The sequence below is a fragment of the Orcinus orca genome, chromosome 9, assembly GCF_937001465.1.
Source record: "Orcinus orca chromosome 9, mOrcOrc1.1, whole genome shotgun sequence".
Lineage (NCBI taxonomy): Eukaryota > Metazoa > Chordata > Mammalia > Artiodactyla > Delphinidae > Orcinus > Orcinus orca.
This window is the reverse complement of record NC_064567.1, coordinates 31,757,698-31,780,884: the sequence shown is the minus strand read 5'-3', so window position 1 is coordinate 31,780,884 and position 23,187 is coordinate 31,757,698. Positions and strand designations below refer to the sequence as shown.

Sequence of the window (23,187 nt, the reverse complement as noted above, 5' to 3'; positions counted from 1 at the left end):
TATCAAGAGCATTGAGTTTTGTTCCCAAGATTAATGTCTTTTTGTGAAAACACTTGAGAGTATCAAATACCACCAGGGTACCAAGAATTTGAGTCCAGCTCAAAGGCGTTATTGTGTTCAAGCCTATTTCCTCCAGCCTCTCTCTCCTATCTACCCTCTGTCCCTTGCTCTAGTTTCATCTCCCTGTCCATGAGGTCCATGCTGTACAACCAAGGATTGCAGAGATGAAGGCTGACAGGTACTGGAATTGATCTCTTCCCTGATCCTTCCTCTACTTCACCCCATGTGGCCTAATCGTCACTATACATTTTTTAAAGATACTTGCAAAGTGTAATATAGTTTCAATGCACATGTATATACTTTAATGTAAATAACCATTCTGGCCAAGAAAGGACTTTCAGCACTCTCAGACAAGCAAATAACTCTTGGTATATAATTATACTTTTTTTTTGTATGTATGAAAAAATTTTTTTCAATGAGCACCTAATTCCTAGAGCTCCACTGAAATGTTTTAGTTTAGTTTAAACCAACTAATACTTTCTAACAAGTGTGAGTCTTTCTCTGAACATCTACTGAAATACCAACATGGAGGACCAGTTTTACAAATGTCCTTAAATTGAACACAAATATCTTTTGCATGGATAAACTACTAAAAGCGATAGAAACTACAGCAAAATTATTTCACTAATTCAATATTTTATTTGGTGTCAAGGCATATTAAATTTTTGAGTTAAGTCATTTCATTAGTGAAACAAACCGTCTAGAAAATATTATCCATTGTGCCACTAGAATTGAAGAGGAGTTAAGTCTCATTTATTGAAGCATTTACTTTTTTATATCCACTTAGGTATAAAACTTTTGTTAAGAAAGATAACACTTTTTATTGCATTATATAATTTCATATTTTACAGGAGTCAATGCAAATTCATAAGCATAAATATACATGATGCAACCATTAAAAGATTTAAAACTGGAAACTAGAATTTTTAACAGGCAAAATACTTAAAAATACTTAATATGGCTTTTAAGAAAAGTAACTGTTGAGAAATGATTTGTTATTGCCCCATTCTAGTCATTTCTCATCAAGTGAACATAAAATTATGATCTCTTTAAAATGGTACTTGTTATCTAAGCCAATGTTGCATACATGTAGTATGCAATGATTCAGGCTTTCTTAAATATACATATATACATATATATAGATATACAGTACACAGACAGTTGTTTTAATACCCCTGAACATCTTGAGTAAAACTATTATGACTTTTCTATTATAAAACTACTTGAAAAGTGGGTATAACTTCTTGGTATTGCAGTTCAATCCTACAGAACTGAAAAAAAAAAAAAAACCCTAAATGTTGATTATAAATACACTTTACAAAAAACTGAATAGTGGTCCTGCACTCATACTTTATATTGCAGTGAAAACATGTGATTCATTTAAAGGTATTTACATCTTGTCCTTGGTTTCTGTGTGAAATATACAGAAGAATGAGAATATTGTAGGCAGGCCTATTTGTTAGGTTTTTCTACTTGTTCATTTTTGTGTAAGTTTCAAATCTTCTTTTGAATTGTTTATTTCTATTTGCCTTGTATTACTGCTGCTGCTGCTTCTTTTGGTGTTCTGGGAACACTGGGTGACTTTACTTCTAGGAACAGGAAGAAAAGATTTAACTCTTGAAACACCCAACTCAGTCTTTGATTTACTGTTGCTGCATTCGGTCGCTTGATGGCTGCTGAGAGGACTGACCTCCTGTAAGAAAGGCAAACAAAATAGCTTGTCAATTTGACATTGTTCCCAACTTCTGTGATCAGTCCTAACTTCCTCCTCTCTGTCCCTGAACACGCAGGTAGGAGTTTCTCTCTTAAGTTAAGTTCTCATGAAAAAATGAACAAAAGACAATGGAGGGGAGAAGCTGAATGCTTAATGTCTTATAGACCCACTGGCTGATTTTCATTAGGTCCTTTGTGGTATCACAGAAGTGCTAGACACAGGAGTCAATGAATCGAGTGCCAGAATCCGGGGTCTCCTCACCAGCTGGAGCTGTATGAAGTCCTAGGCCTGAGGAAATCAAACTGGACTACTCCAACCATCTTTAAGCAGTTCTACAATTCAACTCTTTCACCTTGAGCACGTCACTTAATGCTTCTGCCTTTAGATCTAATTGGACTATTACTCAACACATATTTTGAATGTTTAAAAGACAAACACTGTTCTAGGTGCTTGGCTTACAGTAGAGAACGTAAAAGAGCACCATCCTTGCTCTGATGGAGCTTCTGCTGTAGTGAATTAAAGTTCCTGCGTAGCAATTCTCTATGACTAAGGAGCTCAAGATCTTCCATTCTTGGAAACTGCATGCTCTTGTCTTCCTAGTGTTTCAGAACTCTTCTAGACCTGGTCTAGGTCTCTCATTTTGCCCCCGAGGAACCAGAGTTGGATAGCGAGGAACCAGAGTTGGATAGGTGAGAGTGATGATGCTGGGATAAGACCTTTTACTCGTGCTGTTTTCCCTGATCTTGAGTTCACTTGGGTAGGCCTCACTTCATGTTTGCCAGGTGGCAGAACTGAACTCAAGTGAGTATGGGCTGTGACAGGTGAAGAGGAAAGGGTTCCATGGGAAGAAGGAAGGGTGAAGATGGGTATGTTGTTGAAATAGTAAATTACATGTAAAAATAAGTTATGTGACGTCTAAGGACATATTTGGAAAGAAATGGGGTGGAAAATAAGGAGGATGAGAGATCAGAGGTATGTGTTGGAGAGTGGGTCTAAGCCCTGGCTGCACATAAGAATCACCAAGGAGCTTTTAAAAACCCCAACGTCCAGGTTGTACCTTGGACCAATTACATCAGAACCTCTAGGGCATGTGGTCCAGGTACCAGGGATTGGAAAAAAAAATCCTCAAGTGGATTTCATTATGCCACCAGAATGAGAACTTCTGCTTTAGGGGGTTTAATTTGCATCTTAATGAGAAGAAAACATTTATTAGTATCTACTCTCCTGGTGATTTAAATCTGTATTTATGTAAATTGTTTAAGAAGACTGGCTGACATGCTACCTGATTAAATAGGCCCCTCTCTGGCCGCATAGGAGAAAGTGATTTCAACTAACACAGACAGCTCTTACTTCTAAAGGGAATTACTTCCTGATAGTAGAAGAGACTGGGCATCTAACCAAGAAATGCTCGCTGAGTTTCTCACAGTAGAAGAGGTATGAGCCTGTGAAGCTCTCAGGAGGCTGGCAAATGCCAAATGAGTATACTTCACCCTCTGCTGGCAGGTTCTGAGAAGAACATCTAGCCACGGGGAACAGTCCTCACAATGCGTTCAGTGGGCAAAGCAAGAGGGGGCAGCTGTCCTCCTAATACCCGCATCAAACCGCACATTTAAAAAACTCTATGGTTCTTTCTGAAGAGCCCAGAAAGTATAAAATGATCCATTTTTTTAAGAAGGTCCCTTTTAAAACAAAGCTTAGCCTCCCTTCAGTACTATTTTTCTGGACAGTACCTCATTGTAGCAACCCAATATGGTCCTGTGACAGAGAAAAAGAGGTACAAAACTGTCTTCATTATCCAACAGCTGCCACTCACTACCAGTCAACCTTTTTATATAGGAAAGTGACTGGGCCCTGTGGACAAAGAGTGGCTCATCGCGCCCCTTCCCACTGGCTGCTGCGCAAGGAATCCTGAAGAGGGGTCCTGGAGGCCCAAGAAAGGTGTTCTGAACCCCAGCTCCTGAACAAATATTTTCCAGCCAGAATTCTCCACAGGGACCCCAGGTCACCTCCTTAGTCATCCTCCCTTACCTGCTCTCCAAACTATGCTTTTGCTGTGCTTCTAAACTGTTCCCAATTGGGGGAAAAAAGCAAATACTATACAGAGTAAGCCAGACAGGTCATGCTCTTCTTCACAGATCATCATGTTATGTATTTTTTTATACAAGAACTCAGCCTTGTTAATATTCCCGGCAACACACACAGCTTCCGCGTAACTAATCAGGACTGAAACCTAACGAAGCTGTGAGAGCAGGGGCAGGGAAGCCCAGGGCTGTCTGGTGATCAAAGGAGGGTTAATAATGTAATTCTGCTTTCTGCACTCCCCCCCACAACAGGTCTGTGTCAGCTGCCATGCGAGGGGATGAGAACAGGATGTGAACCACAATCGACATGGCTTGGTGAGCTTACAAAATATGCATCCTCAAAATCACTACCGGATAAGAAGTAGTTTTATTGTTTCTATTCACCCAGGAGTACCATGCTGGGCCATCTCAACTCTTGGCATTTATTAACCAATCGTATAAGTTATTTCAAGAGGTTGAGGAACTCTATTGGAATCCTGGCTCTTCTATTTGACATTCTGATTTGTTTTTAAAAGAAAGTCTCTCACTGAAACATGCATGATATGGCAAGTTAAAGTAAACCAGAATGAGATTTTTTGTGTGTGTGTAGATCTTTATCATCACTCAGCACTTTGCTAAAATTAACTCTAGTTTTCCAAAATAGTGCTCAAATGAAATTCAATATCCCATTTTAAAATACAGCAATAGAAGACAGAAATCTAGTTTCGGCATAAACAAATGGAAAAGACACCCAAAATTCTGGCATCAAATAGAAGGAAAAAGAATGCTTTTCTATGTGATTCTTTCAAGCTATTATCCAAACAATTTTTCTAACCTTGATTACCTTAGAGAACACTTTTGCCTTTATCCTATTTATTTCCCAACTATGGTTTAAAAGTAACTGTGATGCACATTGAAAGATTTGTGAAGTCAAATTCCACAACAGTCCTTCTTTGTCCCATTTTGGAGGGAAAGGGGACACTTACCTTTTGTGACACTGGCATTCTTGGATTATTAACAGTTGCTGAAAATGCAGGGTGGTTTCCTGAACGATCAAACCTCCCTAACTCATCCCCGGAATCAGCAATCTGGAAGATACACAGTTTATCAAGTCACCGTGGAAAACCCACAACAGAAGTGGGATCCTTCTCTTACTGTCAGAAGCTCTACAGAACAGACCTGCAAGTCCCATAATGTTCATACGAAGACCTGAAGTCTTCATGTGAAACTAACGGCAAATGCATGAGACATAACCTCTAAGGAAAAAGTCTTTTAAAGTCAGAAGAAGACAACCAGATGAGCCCTATTAAAAAAAAAAAATCACTTGGCACAAAATGAAAGGATATAAAATTTGCAAGATTTTCATTGTTACCTTATTTTTCCAGAGGTTAAGTATTTTGACGCATTTGCAGCAACATTAAATAAGCTAGTCAGTTCTACTTTGGCCAGAGATTAGGACTCTCTAAATACAATAGCTGAGTCTTTGGGCGGAAGCTGCACAAGTTATAACTACCTTCTTATGCTCCCTTTCAAGTAAAAGGCATTTATCAAGGAAGTTTGGTCAAATTTGCTGCAGATATCAGGTGCCAAAACAGGTTGAACTTGATGCTGTTAATGCTTCGAGATTTTGGGTCACTGATTTCCGGATTTGGATCTCAAATTTCACAGCTTGAAGACTTTGACTAAACAGATTACACAGGCCACTTATTTTTATTTGTAAGGAAAGTTGCCATTCTATCCAGAACACAAGGCTGCTGTAATGCTCTCTTACTGACTGGTGACTTATGGGCCAAAGTTAGGAATACGAAAAGGAAAAGGATGTATTGGTGTAATTTGTGGTAACGCAATGAACACTTCAGGTTTTTCAGAGAAGGTGTGCTACATAGAGCTCCCTTATTGTAGAAGGGGTATTTTGGAAGAAAGAGCTTTTCTAAGCAAGGTAAGGGATGTTCTGATTTGGAGCATTAACATGCTATTTGATAAGGAATTTCTGGCGGGGAGTGAGAGTTATGACGTGGCTCTAAGAAGTCTCTCGAATGCTGGGTGGAACCATTCAATGTCCTCCCCCAAGCGTCCTGCTTACCTTGCTTATATCAGATTCAGACTTGCTGGAGCACATGCTCTGAAGTTCCGTGACAAGGTCCGCTTCATCATCCGAACCCAGAGAGAGTCTTTGATCCAAATTCAACGCCAAAGATAGATCATTCTCTAGAGACCTAAAAAGTTTTTAACATCCTTTAAAGGCATCCATCAATGTCACGCAACAACCCACTCCCACCCACTCCCGCTGGACTTTGAAAACTCCCACTTAAAATTCTCAATAGGGTAAAGTTTTACTACACAAAGAAATCTACTTTCACTTAAAACATTCCAGTCTTACTCCTCCCTCTTCTTCTCTGTCTCCAAAGATAAAGCTAAGACACTGTGTGCAGGGGGCAGTGTGATAATGGAGTAAATAGGAATTTACCACATATTAGCAATATGACCACAGGTCAGGTTTTCTTTTTGTCCTCAACACCTCACTCAGTTCCTGGGTTCCCTTCTCTCTAACAAATTCCTTATACCTACAACATAGAGTTATCACAAATATTATATAGGCTGTTGAATACAACAGATCTAACAGTGGACCCGGCAGAAACAAGCATGTGATGCAGATTCAATGACCCCCTCACCCCCTTCTGTAATTCTGTGAACCAGGGCACAGGGTCCTAAATGCTACCTGCCAAGTGATTGAGCACACAATTTACTGGGCTACACTGGGGACCTATTGACAAACTACCAAGCATTTTTATTCTATGATAAATAATTCCTTATTTCAGCTTGCTTACAAGTTTGGAGGTATAATCAACAATTCCCTAGGAGCAACATAAGAAAAAAAATAAGTCATGCTAGGTTTCTGTAAATCTATCATTAAAAAAAAAACGGGGCTTCCCTGGTGGCGCAGTGGTTGAGAGTCCGCCTGCCGATGCAGGGGACGCAGGTTTGTGCCCCGGTCCAGGAAGATCCCACATGCCGCGGAGTGGCTGGGCCCGTGAGCCATGGCCACTGAGCCTGCGCGTCCGGAGCCTGTGCTCCGCAACGGGAGAGGCCACAACGGTGAGAGGCCCGCGTACCACAAAAAAAAAAAAAAAAGGTCATCTAAAAGTCTGTTTAAAAGTTCACAAGTGCAGGATGTTACAATATCTTTGTCAAATGCATTAATAATAACTATCAAATTTGGTACAAAATGAAGCCAATGATAAAAGCAAAATAGGCTAAGAAACTTTAAGAAATTCATAGTTGCACAGACTAATCATGAGAATGTGTATTGTTTGTTATGAGTTAAATCTACAAGGGAAACTTACTTTTGTTTTGACAGAGAAGCATTCCTGTTACAATTCAGCTGTAATATAGTCTTATTTTTGATACCTGTTTAAAGAAAAAAAATGTAATCACATTTCAACAGAATGTCCCTGTGCATCTTGAACTCTGTATTTAAAAGAAACAGGCTATGGACTCTGCTGTATTTTCATTTTGTTTTTGGATTAAATCCATCTCTTGAAGCCCTGTGGAAGGTCAGGGAATGACCAACAACCTCATGTATTGATATATTTATGACTAAAGACGGTACAACTCACACCACCTGAGGCTCAATTCAGGAATCCTGAACTCTGCTTTCATCAATGGACCCTATTCTAACCAGTCAAGCCCCCACATCCTTAGGGCTTTGTTCTCAAAGTACCTAAAAAGGGGTTAATACGTGCCTTTTGATGATGGTAATTTCCCTTTCTCTCCCTTTGTTTGCCTTCCATGTTACTGACTAGTTACTGACTGTAGATCTGAAGCAGTTTTTGATGTCTGGGCCCCATGATATATTACAGTGTGGGTGGCCTTGGTGTGTAGAAATTTAACTTTTAATTGCTTTGCGTTTTACGGAAAACAAAATAGGAACAGTATACAAAAAGTCACAGCATTAAAACAAATACTGCATATCACACCAATGTTCTTCAAACTGCATATTTCAACGCATTTAAAAAAACAAACAATAGGAAATAACAGATTGCACAGGTTGCAGTAAATATATAAATTTGTACCAGTTATAGATACATGCAAATGCATAGGTTTGTGTGTACTGGTCAGGCTTTAAAATATATTTCTCACTATGGGTTACGGTCAAAAAAGTTTGAGAAACACTAAAACATTTTAGACTCAAAATGTCTTTCTATAATACACACTGTAATTTTATAAGTTCATTAACACAGTTGCTTCTGAGTTAATTCTAAAATTGTACGAATGGTGCTAGCACAGATTAATCTCTAAAGAATGATTTTGAAAAGTAAGTCGAATTTGATATATCCTGATTAAAAGCAGATCATCAAAGAATCTCTGTATATTTCCTCATCCATACTTTTGTCATTGTCAGAAAGCAATGACTAGTAGGTTTCCCCTAATTACCATGTAAGTGCACAGCCTTGGGCCCTGCTCTCCAGAAGCCTGTGACCAACCCCTCAGCCTTGGTTTAGGTCAGGAAATAAAAAGGCTGTGTCTTTATTAAATTTTATGAGTTTCCACAGTGGTCTGCATGGAATGCAAAAGGGTTCTATTTTTGGTTTTTTTCTTTTTTAAACCAATGATGTCAAAAAATCAAAAATCAACCCAAACATGGTTGTAATAATTTTATATTTTATTTTATTTTTGCCGTACACGGGCCTCTCACTGTTGTGGCCTCTCCTGTTGCAGAGCACAGGCTCCGTACGCGCAGGCTCAGCGGCCGTGGTTCACGGGCCTAGCCGCTCTGCGGCATGTGGGATCTTCCCGGACCGGGGCATGAACCCGTGTCCCCTGCATCAGCAGGCGGACTCTCAACCACTGCGCCACCAGGGAAGCCCTGTTGTAATAATTTTTATATCAAATGTAATTATTAGAAAAAGTTACTATTATAAAAAAAATTAAAAACTAGAGGCATGTCCACCTTTGGTCCTTAACCAATCAGTGGTTCATGCACCTAAACACTGGCCAATGCATTTTATAAACCTCTGCGTTGAAGTCAGTGTAAACTATGGTTGCACACAATTTTATTCATCGACGTTTTCATGTTTCAAAGAATATTTGATATATCCAATAGCTGTACAACTAGTAATTATTTTAAAAATATAAATGAATTTAAAATAATTTATAAGTCAATTTTGCCTGATACAGTCTGCCAAGTTAGACTTACTTCCATAATATTGTTTTAAGTTCATATTCACTTTATGGATTTTGTCTGTCAACTCTGAAGTATTGATATATATTGACAATGCTTATTGTTCAGGAAAGCAGCTGGTCCTGAGCCCTAAAGGAATTCTAATGCACTTGGAAATGATACAGTGAAGAGCCTGCACGGGTCTCCTTCTTTGAGTGCCATGCATTATTATGAGTGGCACAGACTGAAGAAAACAGCATTGGACTCGCCAGGAACGAAAACAGGGATTGCAGAACCCCCCGTTTGTAGAAGTGAATTGGAGCAGGTAACCAAGGGTTTCTGAGCCTCAGTTTTGCTCTCTGTAAATGGAGATGATAATCCTCCTTGTAGAGCCCTTCTGGATACTCTCAAGGGATCAACAGGTAAAAGGTATAATCCTTGTTACAGAAAGTCATCTGAGGGAGACTCTTTGCTCTACTGGGGGGCTAGAGTCTCATGACTTTATTCCCTGAATCAAACACTCTAACTTTAGGAAGTAAGGGCAAGCCTTTGGGATCAGAATGTATCCCATTATAAATACATAAAACTTATCTTTACAATGAGAGTTTATATTTTTTTTCAGTGACTGTCCATTCAGTCATTTAAAAAAGTGCTCACAATTTATTTTCACATACTTGGGGTAATTACAGAACTCTGGCATGTACTGATATGGTTAAAACCATATTAAATTTTTATTAAAAATCAATATAAGCTTCAATATAAAAATATAGTAATAAAAGCAACTTTTTCTGCTCTAAGAAAGATTTTAGGCATCATATTCTTTTATTTAGCAACCCCATTGCTGTCAACTTGCCATAAAATTACATAAAACAGAACATTTTGGGGTGCAAGGGGGCTCCTGAAGACCTCAATTACATGTAACAGAAATCCACAATGCATATGAGGTTGGAACATCTTTTCAAATATGATTGCCTTTAGGGAGGACATTTAAAATTTGTACAACTGATTATGCTATTATCAAAGCCAAAAGGAAGAGGTCTAATAATTTATTAGAATGTAAACTTTATGAGGGGAGGTATTTTTATCTCCTGTTTTCACTGCTCTATTTCCAGTGCTTAGAATAAAACTTGGTACACAGTACATCCCATGTATGAAAAAAATGTGTAAAGCTGACTCACTTGTAAAGACCTTAAACTGGTATCAAATACGTCTATAACACATACTTCTAAAAATTTAAGGTTGGCTTAGGAATGCATATTGGCATATTTCTTTCCTTTTATGTGTCAATTTGTATTACATAAATATAATTGTGTGCATCCCAAGAAAATCAAATTAATAAAAAGCAGATGACCATTAACATGGTAAAGATTTAATTTCAGAATTCTAGTATGAAAGATTATTTTTTCAGGTAGGGGGCTCTCAAATATTTTTGGAGTGTAACTACCACGTGTTTTATTCCATGAAAATATGTATCTGAAATACTCAGAATTTTGCTTTGTTGAATGCAGAGTGATAAAAATAAAGCACGTTTGCATTCAGAAACCACCTCATGGATGCCCACATACGTGTGGGTGACATGCCTGCCCCCCTTACCTTCCTCACTCAGGTCCGGCTTGTTCCAGGTGGGTGAAGAGAACCGGCCAGACTTCTTGCGAGGACTGGTGCTCACCTTTCTCCAGGCACCACTCTCTTTCTTCTTGCTGCAACTGTTGTAACTTGAAACTATGGATAAAGGGAAACTTCCTCCTTTGAAATCAGCTGTATGCTGGTCTAGCTCTGAAATAGCATAAACCATGTTTTGTCAAAAGGACAGAAGCAATAATGCAGTTTCAGAGTCGAGTAAAATCCAACATTTCCAATACTTAAAGAAATAGCCTCTTCAAAATCACAGGCTTGTAATACCCAAGCAGGCGTTTTGTCAACCAGCAAACTTTACTTTGAAGTCTGGTATTTAAACATGAGCCAGTAATGAAAAAATAGAGAGTTCTAAAGCTGTGTTGTGCAACATCCATTACATGGAGATAATTTCTCTCATTACAAAGAGAGAAAATAGAGCACCCTAAAAACAAATTCAAGCAAGCATTACATAAGAGTGTGAATTTCCTCTCCTCCCAGCATGAACCCACATACCTGCTCTCTGGAGGGGACAGCCATGCAGAACAGCTTTATTAAGCAAGATGCTGAGAGCAGCTCTAACCACAGCCTGCTGTCCCTGGCTAGGGTTTTTAGTTGTTTGCCCAAGGCTGGGTTGTCTTTTCACAGAGGCTCTTGACAATATTGCTTCTTGAACTCTGGGTGCAATGACAGCATTCCACAGCTTAGACATCCACCTTCCGAGAGAGGAGTGGGTTTCACAGTTAGGACCAAACCTCTCAGGAATCACACACAACTCTACGGGGAACAGGTTGGAAGACTGTGCAACAAAACCTAAGTGTTTCTACGGACAGGCTACCTTTCCCAGGTCATTTTGGAATACGTGAAATTATCCAACACCAAAGTAGTTTGAATTTGCCTTAAAAATACAATGTATTTCAAATGAAACTGCTAACATGTCTCTCACATTTTTCTTTATAAGATCCTGGAGAGCTGGAGTGTTGAATGCACAAATAAAATTAAATATATGGAAAGGGAAAAAATACATGGAAAACTTTATAGACTAAAGAAGTCTGGAAAAAGATTTCCTGAAAGTCTGTCTAAATAGCTTAAACTTATTTGCCATTTTCCTTAATAAGATGCATATATTGTATTTTAGTATTTCTGCAATTGGGATACATTTTATGATCCCTGGCAAATTAAATCTGCCTGCCCCAAGGCAGGGGCTCAGCGTCTGCACGTGGTGGGTTAGCCCTGTAGAGAGGGGATGGGATCAACCAGCCACGGCCTCAGGTGGACTCTTTGCATTAATAGCTGTAGCTGCTGCGGGACTTCAGCCCAAACGTGGAGCACTTAGTGCCAATCAAATTCCTTCAAAAAAGATTACACTTTGTTGCAGCATTAAAAAACAGTTAATACAGTTAAAGGCTGTAGACAAAACTCCATCTCCCAGAATAGGAAAGTTTTCAAAGTTATTAGATACTGACATAAGCCTTTCAAGACCCTTAAAACTATTTACTCAGTATCAAGCATCTATTGTCAGCTGCTTTGTTAGTGTCTAGTGACACGTAATTCAGGGGGAAAAAAAGTACACAGGAAAAAAAAGTACTCCTAAAGGTGCTGAAGGGGTAAAGATGATATAACCCTTGGCTAAAACAATATATAATTTTTTTAAAAAGGCAGCTCCTTAATATGGCTGTTGGGAGCTAACTCTCCGTGGCATTTCTGTACCTCTTGTGTCAGCTGTTGCCCTGGATTATCTTTTCAAGGCTGTTTTACTATCGTAAACCGACTTGGAAAAACAGAGACAGTGTCTCCTTCTGGAGCAGAGGGCAGATTTGTTTCCTGACGATAATGAAAGTTATATGTCCTTCCTGGGCAGATTTGCCAGCATCCCCGTTAGAAAACTGGGTGATTCCCAAGCTCACAGTTCCACAGCTTTGATGCAAAGCCAGCATCCACCTGGGCCACTATGCATCACCCCATAGGGCCTGAGGAGGTGGGGAAACCAATGCAAATACGAAGCCTAGGCTGTGGCTGTGCTCTGAGTGATGCAGTGCTGGGTCAGAAGCCACATCCTGAATGTGGCAGGCTAACCTGTCAGCTTGCAGATAAGGTAACAATCTCAGAGCCTCTAGCTCTTGACAATGACCATGCAGCAGACAGGAAAAGCCAAAACTGCTTCCTAAGAATCCTGAGGCTCTGGACGTTAAAAAAAAAAAAAAAAAAAGGCTTAAATTTACTCATGATACTGATAAACAAAGGGGTAATTAAATGAATAAGTGTATTTCTGCTTTTTAACAAGAAATTGCTGTATACTTTTTAATATAGCACTTCTTGTGTTCCCTCAATTAGCTGTTATTAAACTGATAGCTTGTCTTACAATAGAGAAGACATATTATCTGCATACCCCGCTTTCCAAAATAGATTTCTGTCCAGGATGCCAGAAAGTACAGAATCAAATCTAACAGCGAATCACAGAACCCTTACTAAGTAAGCTGGAATGGTGACAAGTTTTTTCCTCCTTTCAATTTCCTTCTAATTTTCTATTTCATTAACCTTACTGTATATATGTCTGTTTTCATAAGCTGCTCTAAAACACAGTAAGTACATAAGTCTCATTAATAAAAGAGGAAGCTTTTCAATTCATCAACAGAATGTAAGTGGGTTTTTTGGGGGGTGGGGTAGGGGGATGGTTACAGGATACTTGACCTAATGTCTCATGTGGGCCTTCCCCAGGAGACACTGCCCAGCAAGTCGCACACGAGTCTGATGAAAGTTTTGTAAACAGGGAAATTGGGATCTATCCAGTCTTAGCAAAATAGTTTCCTTAGGAAGTACCCACCACATGAGTCACGGTCGTCCTCTGACAGGAGCACAGGGCACTGGCTTTCCGTGTTCACAACAAGAGGTGGCACAAGGTGGCCCCTTCAGCTTTCTCACCCCCAAACATTCCCTATCGGCCAGGGCTCTACTTTAAATAGGCAAAGAAGGATCAATGACACTTACTTCACTGTCGCTTGGGCGTGCCCTGGGATTACAGGACAAGACAGGAAATACTTTGGCCCAAGAAGCGCTTCCGGTGTGCCCAAGCGGGCCAGGCACGAGTTGAGCTGGCGCCAGACAGCCAGGGCCCAGTCGACCGTCTTGCACACGGGGTCGCAGGGAGAGGGCACCTGACCCCTGAACTAGAGACAGGGAGGGGGAAGACGGGGGCTTGGTTTAGAACAGTGCTTCTTGTCCTTTTGTTTCGAACACTCCGAAACTAAAAATATAAAAATTCAAACTACAACAAAACTGTAGCCAAATCTGATTTTACCTTCACTTGGGGTGGCTGGAAGAGGGCTAGGTAATAACATACTCTATGACGTGTGTTAGCACGAGATACAGATACAGATCTGCAGCTTATTACATGCAATGAAAGGATTCAGACATGATAGTACAGTAAGACACCTTGGATAAATTCTTAAACATCAATTCGGGAAGAAATCGTTTTTCACATGTGTATAGAATTCCTCACAAGGTCTTGCAAATAGCAGGTGTTCAAAAAAGGATTCTGAATAAATGAAATGAAAATTACATTAAATATTTTAATATTTTGGGTAAGTTATAAGATGGCATACCTGGATCTGTGGCATGTTCACCTTGTATTACTTCTAATTCCCCTAGAAGGAAGGCTCAGCTAAAATGATAACTTCATCAAAATGCTCTGACAGCATAAAGAAGTATGTTTTCAAATTTTAAAATGTGCAAATTTTAAGTAATACTGTATAACACACAGCTGAATGGGAGAATTATATCTTATAGTTGAATAGTTAATTATATCTTATAAAAGGTCCCTTTTTGGTAGTACAGAGGGGTCACAAAAGGACAAAGATTTATTTACTATGAGGAGAAATCTCTCAAATATTTAGAAGTCAGATACAGCAATTGACTCTGTATTTTATAAGAAAGCAGATTCACATAAATCTCTACTTTACCAAGGAATTATGATATTAAGACTGAGGATAATACATGAATGTTTTTATGTCCTACATGAAGGGATAGAATTTGGCCTAGAAAAAAATGAAAGAGTGGTTCAGTGATTCTAGCAGCTCCGTTAAAGTAACATCACTGTGTTACATGAGGCTTTGGGATCTGTTTATCATAGTTTCCCTTTTCTTCAAAAGAGGAACAATCATATTTCTCCCACTTTCTCTGATCCTCTTCCAGAGAGAATGAGATCATGTGCTACAATTAATAGCTGAATATTAATTTCCTACTAAATAAAGTATAACTATTTTTTATTAAATACTAGAAGCCTGGTATTGTCCAAAAAAGGTCTGCTTACTTATATCCCTGTGAGGAGCTGGAAGAAGAAATTTTGATCACGTGCCAGTGTGCTTCTAAGTGCCCCCAAGTATTTGGTTCCATCCTGCAGTTACAAGATTTCTGGCGTTTTGCAGGAGTCATTCATTCCCATTGTACTCCTACCCTGGAATCCGTTTTATTAACCTACTTGAAGTGATTCCTGATAAATGAAAGGCATTACCTCCCCTCCCCTTTCTATTCTTCACAGCACACCCCACTGGACCATTCGCAAACACAATGGAGGAAAGTGTAGAGCCTGAAGCTTGGAACTTTCCTTTCCAAATAAGTAAAATCAATCCTTTTCAAACTATGTTTACCAGAGAGCCAGAGGAGGGAAAAGGAGGTACACTTTACCAGGTAAGATGTACCTTTCAAGGAAAATTAGCATGGCCCCTGTGCAAGAAAGACACGCAAATTCGTGAAGCATTCCATGTTTTTCTCTTGGGCGAACCAGGGATCTTGATGTGTCAGTGTAGGTTCCTCCTTGATAAGAAAAGGCACCATTCTGGTGATAATGGAGGAGGCTATGCATGTGTAGGGAGCAAGAGGTAGATGGGAAATCTCTGTACCCTCTCTTCAATTTTATTGTAAACCTAACACTGGTCTGAAAAAAAGTCTTTAAGAAAAAAAAACTGGTATCTTTTGCAATTATTTAGGTGAATTTTTTGGCAATAAGATTTAAATATTAATAGTGATGAAGTTAATGGAAGTATCAATAATCTGAAAAGCTGTATACCTATGACTGTCTTTGCCTCACCTTTCTTCCTACTGGTTGAGGTCATATAATAGATGTGCTTTGGTCAAAAGAATATATTTACGACCAGGCAACTGACTTTAGCAGAGCTTGGGACAGAGGATTTCTGATTCAATTAGGAATTTCAGATATTAACGCAAATCACCACTAGCAGGCACTGTTCACTGAATTACCAAAGGCATTCCCATCCCACACTTCTCCCTCCACCCGCCTCCCATGGCCCCAACTCCACAACCGCACGTACGTTCACACACTCTAACATAACGGACACTGAATTTTGTTCAGGAACTTGGTGGAGAGCTTTGGCCTTGGGAAGGTAGTTCTAGCCAAGGTCTCTGGCGGAGAGGTGTGCATGAAACCAGTCTGGTGAATGAAACCATTCAGGGGAAATCTTCTTTCTGGGAGTTTCAGAAAAAGATTCCTTCCCCCTGATAATGAGGAGACAAAGGAAGCCGAAGTTCCCTCTCTGCACAGCATCCTGCTTCCTGCCTATGAACAAGTTTGTGTGAGGGCGTGATGCCCAAAGTCCTGCAATCCTGAAGGGAGGTCAAGAGACTCACCCAGACCTGGGACCTGACATCACAGAGGTGTGAATGGACATCATCAACACCTACTGCAAGGCATCTGGTTATGTAAGGGAAAAAAGCCTTCTGTGTGTGTGAAGCAGCTAGCAGTGGGGTGTTGTGTTACCTACAGCTTAAAATCCTGTGCTGATACAATGAAGATCCTGTCCTCCAAGTGTGGCCCAACTGTGCAGGATTAAGTGATAAAATCTTGCTAAATCGAGCTCTTTTATTTCAAGTCCACCCAGACACTCAGCTACTGGCCCAACTTATGAATATTAAATAGTGATATACTCGAGTTGGTCAGCACTGAATTAATTTTGTTATCTTGATAGAATACAGAATATTTTATTATTCTGAAAAATCACTAAAAGTGATTATTATTCTTGAAAATGTGTCAACAGATAGAGATTTCTAATTTTCTTCATGTGACTTTTTAATAGCGCACTGTAACAAATATTAAAACTAGCTTGAGGGATGGATAATGAAGGCTCCAAGGAAGCAGTAGCTTTTCCTTAAGAAGAGTGATTAAATTTCTAATCTTGTTTCCCACAGCGTTTAGAACTTGGAGAGACTCCTCGAGAATAGTTAATAAAAAAAATAAAACCTATTTTTTAAAATACTTAATATAGTCCAGAAACTGCTATGGGTTTTACATGCATTATCCTATTTAACCCTTGCATATCCCCAAATTTTACTCGCTGGAAGCCACACAGTAAGTGGTACAGCTCAAGCCTGGGTCACCTGACACTAAAGGCCCCTCTCCCAGCAATAGGCTGTGCCTGTGGTTTGTTACCTTATTCACGACTTTCCTCCTTAGGAACCTCTGCAGCAGCCCCTGCATGGGCTCGCCATCCCACCGCAGCTGTACCCAGCGGAAATGCTGCTGCACCAGCAAGTCGGAGCCCTGGAGACAGGCCTTGGCAATGGTTCCCAACAAAAAGCAGTTCTCATGAAAGTAATAACATTCGGACGTTCTGTTTCCTGAAACAAACCAAAAGCAACAGTCCAACCTCAGCAAGCCACAGTAGGGGACAAGTTCAAATAAGTGAAAGAAAGACGACCATGAAGCATAACATGTGCTCTGGGAAACAAAGATTAGAAGGATCTCAAAGCAGCCTGCTTCTCAGCATGGTCTCTCTACCATCTTTACCTTTTTGGAAAGTACAGGGGCTTTCAGTGCTGCGATTTTCCAGAGGTCCCAGAAAGTCCCCCAGTAACTCAGACAATGAAGATTTTTCCAAATTCTCTAAGATGATGATGATTTTCTTGTTAGCAGGAGATTGTTTCACTGGGATCAGACATGCTGTGGTCAAAAAGGAAATTCAGTGATTAAAGATTTTACAAAAACCTATAAAAACTGGCAAAGATTTAAGTGTTAGCAAAGACGTGACACAATGGGAATGCTCTGACATTGCTGGGAGAGTACAGGATTCTGGAAAACAGTTTGGCATTATTGAATACAGTTGAAGATACACAGACACAATGATCCAACATTAGTTCCACAACAGATTCCAAATGGAATCAACTCGAATCTCTACCAACAACAGACTAGATAGGAGTATATTCATACAACGGATATGAAAGTGAACAAATCACAGCTACAAGCAACCGCATGAAGACTTGTCACAAACGATATATTAAGAAACAAATCACAAAAGGCTACACACAATATGATGCCATCATTTGAAGTTCAAACAGGGGCAACACTAACCTTATAATTTAGGGATTCATAGATAGTAAAACTATTTTTAAAAAGGAAAGAAATGATTATCACAGAAGACAGACTAGTGGTTACCTCCATGTGCCCCACCCCTTGTGAACAGGGGTGGGGCACATGGGCCCATTCTGGAAGCTGAGAATGTTCTATTTTGTGACCTGGTCAGTGGTTAAATGACAATTTTATTTTAAATTATTCACTGATCTGTAAAAATAGGCAGTATGTATTTTATAGATGGATATTTCAGAATACAAAATGTTAAAATCCTTAAATGATCTTTAAATTACACATATATAAAATATTCATAAAATTACGGAGACAGGAACTCAGAGACCAGCAGGTCCTTCCTAGGTCCCTCCTACAGGCTCTTACTGCTAAGGTGAGGACAAGAGGTAACAGGAGCCTCATCCAGGGCCAAGGCACAGAACAAAAGGATAGTCTGAGATGAAGTGAGCAAAGCTCAGTGGTTGATGTCTTGAGAGAGGGGCGGAGAGGGAATAGCAGAGACAACTCAGAAGTTCCCACCGGAGAAGAGGCCATGCAGTGAATGGAGACAGAGGGCACATGAGCAGGAAAACACTTGAGGCAGGGGAGGTGGTGATGGGTTATGTTTCAGGCCTGAGTGATGAGTGAGGCATCGCTCTTGAGATGTCCAGCAGGGGCTGGGACAAAAGGATGGAGGCAGCAAGGGAGGATTCAGGCTGGAAATAAACGAGTTTATAGGACTGCAGGATGTCTCTTGGAAAGATACAAACTCATTCTCCTGAGTCCACAAGCAAGGACTGTATTGTCAGTGACTTAATTAACCCCACATTTAATGGACAGCTTGTGCCCTAGACAAAAGGGGTGTGGGGTGCTGTTCAGAACAGTTGGGTTGGGTTTCCACCTCATCTTTGTTCATCTTGGTCTCCTCTGAGGTACCAATCAGGGTCAAACAGACTGGGTTTTTTGGTGAAAAGCTTTGTCTTCAACGCTGATGGCCTCATATGTTCAATTTTTTCAGTAACATCTGCTTCTCCATCTGACCACTTAAGTTCAACAACCTAAAGCAAGTTGGTCCAAATGTAAATTTCATTTTAGTTGTGAAATAGCATGTCTAGTTCAAGTTATTTAACATGGTTTCAATTCTAAAATATTAACCAACCATAGAAACAGAAACTCATTACACCTTTGGGTTTGAAGGATTATTCAGCCTCTGATCAGGGTTCACGGAGACATAAGGTGGCCACTCACCCCATGTTACAGCTAGAGATTCCTTTCGGCCTATTGTTGGAAAGTCAGCCATTTGGATTCCCTTTGCCCCATGCTAATTCAAAGCCCTATTTCTGAAACTAATCTACCCTTTTTTTCCCCTGCTTCCAACTTTATAGGTATGTCAGCTCTGCCCCTCTCCAGAGGTCAGTAATCTTAATCAGACACTCACTTGGCTAGGCTCAGGGCTATAGTCCAGTTTTTCATACCCTTGTATTAAAAGTTCTGGATAGCTAGTTCTAGAGCAAGACTCATTAGCTTAAAAATAATTAACATATCACATTTATAGCTAAATCCAAACTCCTTTATATCTAAGGTGACCCCAAGTCCATAATCTCCTCTTTGGAGATGGAAGCAGCCCATCTTTTACACTGTCCACTTAAAACAAGGCTCTGCAGGGATGATGCTCTGAGTCCAGATGAGAAGCAAGGGACGGACCTCCAAAGAGCCTCTGGTAACGCAGGGTCCAAGGAAGAAACTCATTTATGTAGCCTTCAATTACATATGATTACAGTAATTCTATCTTTATTACTTCTGAAGTAGAAAGTTCTCTCAGGAATCCTAAGTATTATTTTAAAATACCAATCTAGTGTTTAATTTTTTTTTTCTTTTTTACTACCACTGTCACATGTAATTTTAAAATGTATCTGTCTTGCTAACCTAACTCAATACCTTATACTGAGGAGAAATATGACCCAATTCTAATACACGTTCAGACCCTCCTTACCAAATAATGGAGCCATGTGATGTGATGGTCTCTCACAAAAGTCAATATGAGAAGGAAGATGTTATTTTAAAATAAACACAAAATACCCACTGCTTGCATAAGGGCTACGCCATTCTTTCTGAACTGATCTTCTGTTCTACATTCTTTTCTTCACTGGCACCATTTTAGTCTCCATATAAGTTTTAGATTCTTTTTTTTTTTTTTTTTTTTTTGCGTTACGTGGGCCTCTCACTGTTGTGGCCTCTCCCGTTGCGGAGCACAGGTTCCGGACGCGCAGGCTCAGGGGCCATGGCTCACGGGCCCAGCCGCTCCACGACATGTGGGATCTTCCCAGACCGGGGCACGAACCCACGTCCCCGGCATCGGCAGGCGGACTCTCAACCACTGCGCCACCAGGGAAGCCCCAAGTTTTAGATTCTTAAAGCTAATTATTTAAAAACAAATCTGCTACTCTTCCTTCTTGTATTTTTTCACTCATACACGTCTTTTATTCATTCTCTGTGTCTCTTTTCACTGTCTTTCTTCTACAGAGTCGTAGAGAGGAACATATAAGGTAATGTATGTGCTATGCCCATTGGAAGATGAAAGTTCAACGTTCTAACCTCCAGCTGAATGTAAGTAGTTTAAACTTTTTTTTTTTTTTAAGAAAATAAAGTTAGAAACCAGGAATAAGTTTAGAACACCTTATGAATCAGTATATTCCTCACTTGGGAGTCATATGATTTGATCAGTTTACTTTCTTCGTAAAAAAAAAAACGCAAGACAGTTGCTGATACATAATTCCTGTCCTCTAATTATTCTAAAAGCTTAAGTGGAACAGCCTAGAAGCTCCTTTTCTCTGATCCAGATCTCAGCCTTCTCTACATTCTGTCCTTTTCCATCACCCTTTGACCAAAGAAAATTCCCTGCTAGGGGCTTTCTGCACTACAAAAGAAGTGACACCACACCACCGGTCCTTCCCTCTGGCTCACTTGTGATTCCCTGGCACTGCTCAGAAGCTTCTGGTGTCCCCATCTACTCAAAGTGTACGTTCTCCGTTCTCCATGATCTCTTCATTGGCCACCAGTCAGCAGCAGTGGGGCCTACTGCTATGAAAATGATGGTGACAGTGGATGGAGTTTTAGAAGGTGAGGACGGACAGCAGCAAGGGGAAGATCCAAAGCCAGACGGTAATGCTCTTGACATAACATTCAGAGACCTTCAGCGCTTATTCTGGAGCCACTGGAGTATAACAGCAGGAAATTGTCATGAGCAGTTTTTTATTCTAGGGTGAGCCCTCTGGACACCTGCAGAGGGCTTGTGGAAGGAGCGAAAGCAGAGGAAATAAGAAGGGTTAGTGATGAGGCCTCCATAGGCCCTTGAGCAAGAAATGATAGGTGGTAGGGGGACTGGAGAGCAGGAGGTGGAGATGAGATATAGGAAGCAGATTCAAAAGAACTCAGGACTGAACAGACGTGGGGAATAAGCCAAATGAGGGATCTATGACAAGCTCCACTTGCTAACTTGGATAACTGCACTCAAGGCCTCAGCAGGTGAATCTTGTGTTTATATCTTACTTTTGTTATTAGAAAAAAGAAAGAGGGATTTCATACGTGTAAATTACTAAGCCCAATACAGAATAAAACTCCTTTAATATTTGGAGATGCTACACTATTTCCTACATAAGAGAGTAGAGTGGAGACTTTTTGGCCTCAGTCTGTCATTTGAAAACTTCCTTTTTTCAAATCCAATTCACTCTATTTTTGTGTTTTTTTTTTTTTTGCGGTACACGGGCCTCTCACTGTTTTGGCCTCTCCCTTTTCGGAGCGCACGCTCCGGACGCGCAGGCTCAGCGGCCATGGCTCACGGGCCTAGCCGCTCCGCGGCATGTGGGATCCTCCCGGACCGGGGCACGAACCCGTGTCCCCTGCATCGGCAGGCGGACTCTCAACCACTGCGCCACCAGGGAAGCCCCAATTCACTCTATTTTTATGCCCTATCATCAACTACTGTCTCAACACCTTCTGCACTCTCTAATCTTACTTCTCTCTACCTCCACTGTTAGCAAGTTCTTCCACTTGCTGACAACTAAATATGATTAACATTCCCTTTTTCTCTGCGTATGCTACTTCTTGTATCAGGTTCATGCACTCATTCAACAAGTAATTATTGGCAATCAGTGTACAAGGTGGAATGGAAGAAGAAGCTACATTACTAGCCTTCAAGGAGCTCGTAACATGTGTGTGGGCCAACACAAAAGCCCAAATAATACCCTCACCGCCTTGAACTATAGTTAGGTGGGGCACAGGGGTAAACAAAGCCTACTGCAGTTCATCAGAGGCAGTTGGCATACCTGGAGGGCTCCGACAAGCCTTCATTTGGGGGTGTCCTCAGAGTATTTAAACAGGGGCTTCCATGTCTATTTTAACCAGGCCTGTACCACACAGTACTTTACACAGTACCTGCCATGCAGTAGTTATGGGTGTGTGTGTGGGGGGCAGTTTGTGTGCTTATTCTAGATGAAATTTTAGAGTAATTCTAGATGAACGCTGCAGCATAAACAAAGACATGGACAGGGGGAAAGCAAAGGACATGTGAGGAAGAAATACTGTATTCTGCTGGAGCTTAGATGCCTATTTTTAAAAAGGGTCAGATATTCCAAAGAAGATATACAAATGACCAATAGGTACAGGAAAACAGGTTCAGCGTCACTAACGATCAGGGATATGTAAATCAAAACCACAATGAAATATCACTTCATAACTGTTAGAATAGCTATCATCAATAAGAGTTAACAAATGTTAGTGGGGATATGTAGAAAAGGGAACCCTTTCACATTGTTGGTGGGCATATAAATTGGTGCAGCCACTACGAAAAACAGTACGGAGGGTCCTCAAAAAAACAATAATAGAACTACCATATGATCCAGCAATCCCACTTCTGGGTATATATCTCAAGCAAATGAAATCAGGATCTTGAAGAGATTATCCACACACCTGTGTTCACTGCAACATAATTCACAAGAGCAAAATACGGAAACAATCTAACTATCCATCAAGAGATGAATGGATAAAGAAAATGTGGCATACATATACAATGTAATGTCATTCAGCCATGAGAAGAAACGAAATCCTGCCACTTGCAACAACATGGTTGGACCTTGAGGACATTATGTTAAGTGAGATAAGTCAGACAGAGAAGGACAAATACTGCATGATATCACTTGTACGTAGAATCTAAAAAGGCCAAACTGAT

The 23,187-nt window shown here is 40.2% G+C and overlaps 1 protein-coding gene and 1 non-coding gene across 3 annotated transcripts in view; one reads left to right on the top strand and one right to left on the bottom strand.

Moving 5' to 3' along the window:
* Positions 1 to 686: 686 nt before the first annotated feature.
* CTTNBP2 (cortactin binding protein 2) overlaps positions 687 to 23,187 on the bottom strand; it is a 154,264-nt gene continuing 131,763 nt past the window's right edge. For both annotated transcript variants that reach the window (XM_004269849.3, XM_033428227.2), the window contains 9 exons: positions 17,409 to 17,561; positions 17,052 to 17,239; positions 13,598 to 13,776; positions 11,126 to 11,325; positions 10,589 to 10,771; positions 7,179 to 7,242; positions 5,918 to 6,050; positions 4,821 to 4,922; positions 687 to 1,753 (listed from right to left, as the gene is read on the bottom strand). In XM_004269849.3, the coding sequence (XP_004269897.1) occupies positions 1,538 to 1,753; positions 4,821 to 4,922; positions 5,918 to 6,050; positions 7,179 to 7,242; positions 10,589 to 10,771; positions 11,126 to 11,325; positions 13,598 to 13,776; positions 17,052 to 17,239; positions 17,409 to 17,561 (1,418 nt within the window). In that variant the 3' untranslated portion in view covers positions 687 to 1,537. The remainder of the gene's footprint in view (positions 1,754 to 4,820; positions 4,923 to 5,917; positions 6,051 to 7,178; positions 7,243 to 10,588; positions 10,772 to 11,125; positions 11,326 to 13,597; positions 13,777 to 17,051; positions 17,240 to 17,408; positions 17,562 to 23,187) is intronic.
* Positions 15,275 to 15,376, top strand: LOC117201379 (U6 spliceosomal RNA). Its single transcript, XR_004483397.1, has one exon. It is a non-coding gene; the product is annotated as a U6 spliceosomal RNA (small nuclear RNA).